Source organism: Tenebrio molitor, chromosome 3 (assembly GCF_963966145.1).
Source record: "Tenebrio molitor chromosome 3, icTenMoli1.1, whole genome shotgun sequence".
Taxonomy (NCBI): Eukaryota; Metazoa; Arthropoda; class Insecta; order Coleoptera; family Tenebrionidae; genus Tenebrio; species Tenebrio molitor.
This window is the reverse complement of record NC_091048.1, coordinates 3489106-3499495: the sequence shown is the minus strand read 5'-3', so window position 1 is coordinate 3499495 and position 10390 is coordinate 3489106. Positions and strand designations below refer to the sequence as shown.

Below are 10390 nucleotides of genomic sequence, written 5' to 3'. Positions count from 1 at the left end.
TCTCTCGCACAAATTTCTACTCTCGCTCTTTCTTTCTTACTTTCGTGTTAATGCAGAAACAGATTATTCACAGAATGCGATTCGATCACGGCGAGCGCCATCTCTCGGTTGTATTTGCAATCTTTTAGCATGAGCATGGATTGACCAAGACCAAGAGGCCAAGGAAAGGATGGATGAGGATGAGATAAATTTTGCATTATTCTGTAGCACGTTTTTCTTTGACCAAAGTATCTACTATTTTATGCAACTATTGCAAAGTCAGGTCAGGTTAGGTTAGATCCACAGTTCCACACTATGGTGTACAGTTGGTTGCCAAAAAAAACGGCAAACGAAAATTTTCCTAATGTAAATTTGGTTTTGTCGATTTGTCAATTAATTGTCTACTTGACAATACCTATCAACTGATTTTTAAAAATGTCATTGAATTTTGACGTTAATTCTAACCTATCTCAGTAGAATAACGAACAATAGTACAACGTGATCAAGAATGACTGAATCTGTTGGTAACAATGAAAATTTGAATGATTTTGGTACCACTGTAATCTAAACCTCTAAACGCATTTCCGGTTGTCAGGTTTGACAGTGTTGACAAGCGAATTTGACGTTTACCATCAAAGGGTCATTTTTGTAATAGATAAACATACCCGACATTACCTAATTTTTTTTTAATATCGTGTCAAGTTAAAACATCCGGTCAGTGCCAATTATGAAACAGAAAAACACCAATATTTTTCAATTGTTTCATTGCCAACAGACTCAGTCATTGTTGATAACGCTGTATTACCAACCCATGAAAAAAGGCACAAAGGCAAAAATGTGTTAATGTCCTTACAGAAAAAGATTAGAAGTTCTGTGTTAGAACTATTTAATGGACGGCCAGTAATGAACTCGACTTCACTATAATTAACTGTAATCTAGGATTTAATTGAGAAATTTATTTAGCTCCAAAATTTAAATTTAAAAAAATCTGTGATAACTAAACCGACAGATTTGGATAATCCATTCATCAACTCATTAAAAAATGTGGTTGGATCTGGGTTGGAGTAAACTGTCAAACACAAATTTCAATCAAGCTGCCAACAGTGCCAACATATAAAACAGAAAATACTAGAAAGTACCTCCCAACCTTACTTTTTACCCAATGAAGGAACACTAATAAATTCTATTTTAAATCTTTACTGCATCAAATCGACGAAACATTCTGGAATTCTTAGCCTGCGACCAAATTATTTTTAACTGAAACCTATTTTCGTAGTTTTTTTCTGCTTTGCGTAAAAAATAGATGGCGCTGTTTACTTTAACCGTGTAAAATGGGTGACCTGTTCGATTGACTTTCTATTATTCAGTAACTTATGTTATGATTGCGAATGAGATATTTTAACAGAATCCCACGCATTTCGCCTTAGTGGGTTACATTACTCATAGTACAGTAAGAATCAAATTTTGCAGTGTGGTCAATACAAAAATTCCTGTTAGTGCCAACCATTAACTCTAGATCTTGAAGACAGTGAGTTAAAACATGTCCAAAATACCAAAGAAAACGCGAGATAAAGTGAGTATGTTACGCTCTACCTGTTGTAATCGTTCAAGGAAATCATTTTCAGAAGAATTTAGACCATCAGAGGTACATTTCCAGAATAACCAAGACACTGTATTATGGCAAGTTTCCTAGACCAGATGGACTGAGTCTACCTGTAACAGGTGGGTGTTGTCATTACTTGATAATGAAAGTTCAATAAAACGCGTTTTGTAGAGTTGGCAGCTGAGCTCTTTTCTGAAGCTCAGCGTGGTCGCTCATTAGATAGACTGCACTGTGATGATGCTGCAAATATTTCGAGAAATGCCTGTGTATCTCCTTGTTCTCTTGTAATCGCGATTTTGTATTTGGAAAGACTGAAGAAAATTTGTCCTGACTATCTTGAACGTACCTGCTCTTCAGATTTGTTCCTAGTATCTCTGGTAAATTTTCCATAACATAGTTCAAAGATTTTAACTGTCAAATCAATTTTTAGATGGTTTCATGTAAATTTTTGTATGATGATGGGGAGACTGATGAAGTTTTTATTGATGAATGGGCATCTTCAGGTGGGACTACAGTGAAACAGTTGGTTCAGTTGGAAAAGGATTTTCTGAAAGCAATTGTAAGCTAAAATGTTTTCATTTTATTCTTAAATTATCATATTTAATAATCATTTTATCATGAAGTAATTCTTTCTTATCATGCACTCCTGATATTTATTTAACTAATAAAACTTACTTTATAATAAAGTTAAAAAGTAAAATTATAATGCAGAAGCTTCAAGATTGAGTTAAATTTTAAATTCAGTAAAGCTAAATAAGTCTCAGATTATGTTTTGTGTCTTAGAAGTGAAGTTACAAAATAATTTTGAGAAAATATGTGCAAAAATTAAATAAATGGTTTACAAGACACAATCACAGCCAAAAAATAAAATTACATATTTGACCTTGAAATACCTAATCCATCCTGCATTTACTACGCTAAATTGGCATTATGTTGGTTCCCTGCATGTCACTATTATAAGACATAATCACAAGCCAAAAAATAAAATTATTTGACCTGAAATACCCAATCCATCCTGAATTTTCTTTAGTATTTTTTTTTACCATATGATAAAAATATTTCCAAACTCAGTTAGTAATGAAAAAAAAAAAACAGTTGATTCGTAGACCGATTCGTACAGCTCACGGCCTCCTAGATTCATAAGAGACGAGTATGAATCTAGGAGGCCGTGGTACAGCTAATTGTCAAGCTTGAACGTAACCCAACTTTCTTTGTAAAAAAAAATCATCCACTATCTTTTGGAAATACCCCGAAATGGATTTGTTTTTCAATGTCAATAAAAATTCTCGACAATTAGAGTAGCTTGTATTTTTTTTTGTGCATTTGCCTCGACGATTTTTTTTTTTCGTGCAGGACTGGGAAGTCTTCGTAAACGAACCGACGTTTTGGAGGAAGCTGGGCGAAATCGAACGATCCTTGGCGAAGAGACAAGGTGCCCTACGAGGTTTCTTCACCTACACCGAACTTCACACCCTCCTGGCAACGATCGAACTGCAGACTCTGATCCAGAACATCTTGGCAATATCCACGATCCTGATCGCCTCGTACGTCGCCGCGGTGCTCACCCTGTGCGGCTCAGTCTTCATAGTGAGCCACATCTCCGACACGTGTCTGCAAGCGAGAAAAGTCGACGTCGAACAAAACAACACTCTCACTCTCTTCATTTCGGAATCAGGCCGCAACGAACTCAACGTCATCGAAAGAAACGTATCGGACAGACAGGAAGCCGACGTTAAATTTAAACACGAAGCGAAAACTTTGAACGTTTTGAAAACGAGCATCTTCCTGGCTTCAATCGAAAGTTTTCTGAAACCGTTCTGCAACAAGAGCGACGCGACTGACTTGAAAATGAAAGAGGATAACGTGCAGAATGTTTCTTGGGCTTGGTGGACCATTCCGACGATGAACTGGTTGTCCGAGACGTCGGCGTATTTGGAGAAGATCGAGATGCCAAAATTCGAAGCTTTGTATTGGAGACACGCCCACGAGACTTACCGCGAGGTGAAGTTTCTGGATTTGGAGGCTCAGGTGCACAAGTCGACGAAAATCAGGATTCAAGATCAACTGGAAAATTCTTGGCACAAGGAATGGACAGACACGATAAAAGACGGATTTTACGACAGATATTTGTACTACATGCAAAATGTTAAGTCGTAATGTTTATCGGTACTTCTGTTACTTCTAAACGGTCAAATTATGAGTAATTTATTTCTTAGTTTTGTATTTTTGGCAACAATCATTGGTGATAAATTTATATTACGTTAATAAAGATTTTGCAGTTAAAATATTGCTCAGCTCAGTTGTCCTAAACTGGATACAATAAAAAGCAAATTTATTTACTTCATTCTCTTCAATTTATGTTCAACAGAATATAAAAGAAGCGATTTACTTTAGGAAATGGTGCTTTCAGGTAAAAATAAAAGACAAAATTGGTAAGTGTAGACAGGCACCAATTAATTTCTGTAAAAATATGTGAACACTATATTTTTTAAACTATAGTTAGCGGATCTTTGTCAATCTTGGAGACCACGACGGTTACTTGACCTTGCAAAAGCTTCGTTTTCAAATGATCTTGGAAGATTTTCAAAAATCCCCTTTCAGAGTTACTGTGTTCACACAGAATCACGTGGATACCATTTTGGGTGGCATCTAACACGTCGTGGTGCGACATTTCACCAGTCAGGTAAACATCGGCTTCCACTCCTTTTAAAACCGAACCGCCCGAACCAGCACACAGTGCTACAGTAGATACAGAAGAGTCTGAAAAAAAAAACAACTTGTGGTTATGTCTTTTCTGTTACTGGTTTTTTTGGTATAAAACTTAACGTCTCAGTATACACGGCCAGTTTATTTATTGTATCATTTAATAAATCCAAGCACTTGACTAAAAATCGTTGGTAATAACTGTATGTGTGTTCGAAATATTCTTTTAAGTAACTTACTTTACCTTCAATTTCGGAAGATTTCAATGATTTCATAATAGTTTTATAAATCGGTATACTTTCTTCTTTAACAGTTTCATCGGTTATTTACTGGTTGTGGAGGAAGTGTAAGATGGGGATACATTTCTTTGTAGATTTATTCCGTAGGAGGTATTAATAAAAACGTCTTCACTAATTTATTTTTCCGTATCCACAAATTCTCGAATAAATTCAGCAATGCGGTGTAAAGCAATGTTAAGTGTTTTGTGTTTGAGAAAATGTTTTGTATCTGCAATAAAGAGTAAAAATTTGTCATCTAAATTTGATTAAAAATATTTTTTCTACTTTGCTGTTTTAAAACAGCTTCATTATTTTATTCATTTTGAATGCGTCGATCACGACCTGCTGTATTATAAAACGGCTTGTTCAAAAGTGTAATTTTTTAAATGGTCCCCGCAGAGCGCTAGGGTAAGGGAACTTTTTGGGGATATTATTCATCTTAAGTTTTTGTCACCGAGAATTTTTCTTGTTTTTTGCTGTTTTTTGCAGGTGGGCCTGGCCCACCCCAGAATAAAAGTAAAACACATTAAAAACAAGATACATCTGCAATATCTATCTATCATCTGTCTGTGGTTTAAAATCTGGCCCACCCCAGAAAAAAATTATTGCTACGCCCTTGCTTAGGACAGAATAGTCCCGGACAAGTCGACCAGTACAACTTTGCAACTTTTCTTATAATAAATCAGGTCTATCAGGTCGTGGCGTTAATAAACCATTAACACATCCGAAATCTAGAAACTTTTTTCAGTTGGTAACACACACTGAATAGAATCTCAAAAATCAGTGTTTTTCATAATAAGTCTCCGTTATTATATGTAAAGTAGGATACTTCTGGATATTTATAGTTATTTAATAAACTAGTTTGTTAATGAAGGCGATTAATAATCGAAACTGTTTAAAGCACGAACGAGTGTAGCGAATGAGTGCCTTTAATAGTTGAGATTATTAATCGCCCATTAACAAACGAGTTGATTACAAAAATTTTTCGTTGACCGCAAACTTTTTTTTTGTGACAAAATTTCAAATTAAAGCCAAATCAAAACCAATTTCATCTTTTTCGATAAAGATGGGACCTATAAAATACCTTCATCCTTTTTTTGCCCTCAGGGTAGGCCATTTTTATCAACACTTTCTATTCACTTTTCCACAAAGAGTGTCAGAAGACGTCAACTCCATTCACATTCAATTTCCTGTAAAAATCACGGTTGCTATGAAAACCTATTTCCTTTGAAAAATATGACATGCGAATTATAACCAAAAAGGTCGGCTTTTGAAAAAGTGAATTCGTAATTGTGCAGTTATGAAGCTATAAAATATAGAAAACCCTGCTGCACTACCTGCTGCAGTATTGGTATGTGCAAACAATGCATGTTCGAGGTTGTTTATACATGAAAATATCATCAAAACGTCAAAATCGCAAAAATCGTTGATTAATGAAAAATAGTGTATTAATGAGGTTCATTAGAATAATACACTATATTTTACATAAAATAATTCATTAATATTGAAATTAACAAACGGTCAACGGAAAAATCCATTAAAGGTAGACACAGGAATTTTTTTTTCAACATGTATTTAATAATATATAGAAAAATGTGATAATTAAGAATTACCTGCATGCTGTCTTTCTTGCTCGAAATTCTCGGACACGTTCCGTAGAACTTTTTGGCATTTTTAAGTTTTAACACTTCACACTCAAAATTATAAGCATAAGCAGCATAAAGTCACTAGATCACTATCTAGTGACTTTAAAGCAGCACACAACAGAATGCCACGGATTACATCAAAATTCAAAACAGACATAACCTCATATAGTTTCACCGCTTTCTGACGTCACACACGACGCTACGCCACTACAGGTTAACGAGTAGAGTAAATCAGTAATCATAATGACGAATGCCCAGCGAAGGAACACAAGCTTGCCAAAACTTTTTACCAGTACCAACGTAACAACGTACTCTTGTTTCAGATGTAGCTTATGAGTTTTAGTGCTTTTTGTTCCATTTTGTTACGTTACTTAATTTAAAAAAATACGGTTCTACCGGTACTCCGGTGGAAACGAAATGACATTATCAAATTAAAAGTTTGATTAAGTCAGGTCAGGTCACTTAACCTTGCATACTCACTTATGGTCTTGTGTCGACCCAACGCCAGCCTCAAATGGTCCAGACCAGTGTGTCTCTTGACCCAATCGATCGCGTCCTGAACACTCACCGCCTCTTCCAACCTTAAAAGTCGTCCAGCACCTTGATACGGATTCTCTGGAGTCTCCTTTATCGGCTTAATCGCCGTAAAATTGAACGCTGAAGCTAACCAATCATTGACACCGCCTTCGATGCAGTCCCAAGAAGTGTGCGGAGAAAACACAGCGATATCGTTCTTGATGCACTGGACAACAATTCGTTCTTTCCACGTGCTGAAGCATACATATTAGTTTGTGGTGACACAATTACCGAATGCTAATACTCAGCGGAGACGCGCTTCAGGCCTTGAAAAATGTTAGGGTGGTACGAGACAATAAGACCGGCGCCTAGTTGTTTCGCCTCGGCGACAACATCTTCCGTCAGATCGTTCGTCAACAAAATTGTTTTGACTTTATTGTCAGTCATGGGGTCGACCAAGAGACCCACGTTGTCCCAGCTTTCGGCTAGCGTCAAAGAGGCGTAAGACTGCAAAGTTTTGACGATCTCTTTAACCGACAGTCCCATGTTTTTGACTTTTGCTTCCGTAAAGTTGGACCTTGTAATGTAAGCTCGTGCGAAGTTACAAGTTTCACGAAGACCTCTCGTTATCATTTAATCTGCGAAAAAAAAGGCACTTTATACGACTAACTATTTAATAGAGATTGATACATAGGTCAGTAATTAAAGAATCAATTCGTATTTGAAAATTTCCACATTTTAATTTCACCATCGTCACTACCCGACACCAAAACATCCGGCACGACCGGATTCCAGGAAATACAATTTACGTCTTGCGAGTGTGCTCTATCCACACAGACTATCTGACTGAAAGTGGGGGCGTTGGGGTCGCACCCGTCATCTTCTCTGAATATCCGGATGGAGTCGTCGCCGCAAGATGTCGCTATTAGATCAGTCAGGTGACTCCAAGACACGTCGTAAATGGTCCTGTTGTGGTAGCCAGACAGAGTGCAAACACATTTCCATGATTCTTGTCCGTCTGGAGTGGCAACACCTTCACTGTTCCCTGGCAAATACTGCTTCCAAACTTTTAAGGTATTGTCGTCGCTGCACGAAACCAGACGTTTGCCTTCTTTGTCCCAGCTCAAGCTCCACACAGTCGAGTCGTGACCGAGCAATGTAGCGAAGCACATCCAGTCACTGTCAGTGGGGTCCTCTTTGAACAATTTGATGGTGTTGTCGTAGGAACCTGACGCCAAGATGTCCTCTGTGGGATGCCACACCACCTGCAACACTTCTACTTACAACCTCGCAGTTTTGTATCTAGATTCTCACTTTTTTCACATCTTGGGTGTGGGCGTTGAGCACCGCGGCACAGTCGTATTCGTCCTCGTCGGCAATCTCCCAGATCCACACTGATTTGTCCCTGCTGCACGTTGCGAGAAATCTTCCAGATTTGGACCAGGCCACGCTTTTCACTTCATTTTCGTGGCCCTCGAGAGTGGCGTTGCATTCAAACTCGCCCGATTTCTTGTCCCAGATGCAGGTTGTTGTGTCGAAGCTGGCCGAAGCTAGGTAGTTGCCGCAAGCCGACCAGGAGACTTCTCGGATTGTGCGTTTGTGGCCGTCTGTCAGGATTACTTTGTTCAGCCATTTCAGGTCGGAGTTGTTTTCTCTGGACCAAATTCTGATTGTTTTGTCTTCGCCGCACGAGGCGAAGGTTTGACCTTTCGGGTGCCAACTCACGTTCCAGACGCGGCCGACGTGTTTTGAGAGGGTTTGCAGGTTTTCCAGTTTTGCCATGTTTGAGGTTAGGAGACGAGTGCGACGATGGTTATGTCATGGGGTTCTTTAATTTATGACCTCGCAATAAGGAAAAATGTTTTAATATAAACTGAAACTTACTCTATATATTTAATTTTGTAATATTCGTAAATTACATTTGATGCATCAACTTTTACTGTAATATCAAATTCCCACAACTCCTAATTGTCATGACATCAAATACTAAATACAAAGTTGCAACACTTAAAGGTTTTGTTCTTTCAAGTTGTTAGCACTGAATGTGTTGAATGACTTTGCTACTGTACTCCGTACGTTGATAGATTGCACGTTTTTAAATTCTATTTCCTAAACAAAACAAAACATAACGCAGTAGGGGGAGTTCGAGAGGGCATGAACCCCCCACCACTTTTTTTGACCTTGACCTCTAAGCCCCTCCCTTGGCCTCGACCTTAGTGTTATCCTCACCATTTGTCCTTGACCTTTACGTTCCCGCTCCCCCACTATTTGACCTTAGCTTCCCTTGACATCGACATCCGGGATGTCACATCCCCACCACTTGGCATTGACATCCCCGCCACTTGTCCTCGACATCCCCACCGCTTGATAAATATCGTATGATCAAAAAGTCTTTAGATCAGGGTTGCCGTGGAATTAACAAGTTATCTATGAAATTACTTATTTCAATTATTTTTTACATTTACTTGACAACTTTCAAGTTAGCAGGTTATAATTCAAAATGTTTCAAAGAGAACATAACATTTTTTCTAGGGATTTCTTTTTTTCTGCCAACATAATTCAACAGGTGGTGGATTTTTGGATTTTGAAACAGATTATACGTTTATTGTGAACCCAGGAACACTTTAGAACAATTTAGTAAAATAAGAAGTAAAAAAAAGAAACAAGAATAAAGTTAAGTCGCTACAAATGAAGTTTCTTATTTTATTTTTCACTTTGGTATAATTGCATGATAACTCCTAGGATACGAAATACGTAAACATGTCCACAACAACCGGAGAATAAAACAGGGCGTAATAAGAATAAGCGGGCCTAATGAATTCATAACGCCCTCATCAATTCATAATTGCACAGATGCCAATTTTTTTTTTTTTTTAAAGAACACGTATAGTGAAAAATAAAATCTTGTATGCACCACGGCGTCACCGAATGATTACGCCCATCGAACGATATCCATCTCTCGGGCTAAAGCCCTCGAGCTGGATTCATCGTTCTCCGGGCGTAATCATCGTTGTAACGCCCTTGGTGCATAAATAGCTATTATGTCCCATTCCAGCTCTAATTTGTGTTGGTTTTATTTTTGCGAGAGTTCTAATTTTCGCTTTTTTTAAATTTTTTACGAACACGTGTCAGCGTAACATTTAGACCTCATTTATTCTAGAATGAGAGACTCGAAAGCAACTCTGTCGTGTTGACACTTACAGATTTCTGCCAAGGACCGGATAAATTTAATTTACCATTAATAAAAATAAATAAATAATCTTTTTCTTTCACATTTGACATTTGGCTTTCGCTGTCACTCCAGGATGCGCTCTTAAAACATCATACGCTAGTTCAAGGACACCTCTATAAAAAATAGTTTGATATTTACACGATTTCATTTGACATACTTTGACAACCTCACCTCTCACCTCAATCAGATTTTCCTCCAAACACTACACTGCAAATTTTTGGATTGAACTTTCTGTGTGTTTTGTGTTCTTAGGTTGTCAGCACTGTCGCAGCCCAGCATAGATTAATCAGCCCAGTCTTTCATCGAGAAACCTCGCTCGGTGTCGGTATCAAATCTTATTCCTAATTATCCCATCCAGCTAACACACCGCAATAATAAACAATGAAATTCAAGTTTCCTAATTTTATTTGGTTTTTGAAACTTGAATTCTTAC

The 10390-nt window shown here is 37.7% G+C and overlaps 2 protein-coding genes across 5 annotated transcripts; one reads left to right on the top strand and one right to left on the bottom strand.

Moving 5' to 3' along the window:
* The first annotated feature begins 67 nt into the window (after positions 1-67).
* Positions 68-3867, top strand: LOC138126419 (protein CNPPD1). Of its 2 annotated transcripts, none has more exons than XM_069042203.1 (5): positions 68-1552; positions 1608-1701; positions 1754-1959; positions 2013-2141; positions 2936-3867. In XM_069042203.1, exons 1-5 carry the CDS (start codon positions 1520-1522, stop codon positions 3737-3739), a joined length of 1266 nt encoding a protein of 421 aa, XP_068898304.1. In that variant the 5' UTR covers positions 68-1519; the 3' UTR covers positions 3740-3867. The 2 variants fall into 2 exon arrangements, with proteins under 2 accessions (XP_068898304.1, XP_068898303.1); XM_069042202.1 differs by having other exon boundaries at positions 1605-1701.
* Positions 3868-4011: 144 nt separating this feature from the next.
* Positions 4012-10250, bottom strand: Ciao1 (cytosolic iron-sulfur assembly component 1). Of its 3 annotated transcripts, none has more exons than XM_069042208.1 (4): positions 10136-10250; positions 7030-7363; positions 6690-6979; positions 4012-4342 (listed from the first exon to the last, which is right to left on the bottom strand). In XM_069042208.1, the coding sequence occupies exons 2-4, from the start codon at positions 7356-7358 to the stop codon at positions 4071-4073; spliced, it is 891 nt and encodes a 296-aa protein (XP_068898309.1). In that variant the 5' UTR covers positions 7359-7363; positions 10136-10250; the 3' UTR covers positions 4012-4070. The 3 variants fall into 3 exon arrangements, with proteins under 3 accessions (XP_068898309.1, XP_068898308.1, XP_068898307.1); XM_069042207.1 differs by lacking the exon at positions 10136-10250 and adding an exon at positions 8610-9217; XM_069042206.1 differs by lacking the exons at positions 4012-4342; positions 6690-6979; positions 7030-7363; positions 10136-10250 and adding exons at positions 7382-7990; positions 8040-8553; positions 8610-8910.
* Positions 10251-10390: the final 140 nt, after the last annotated feature.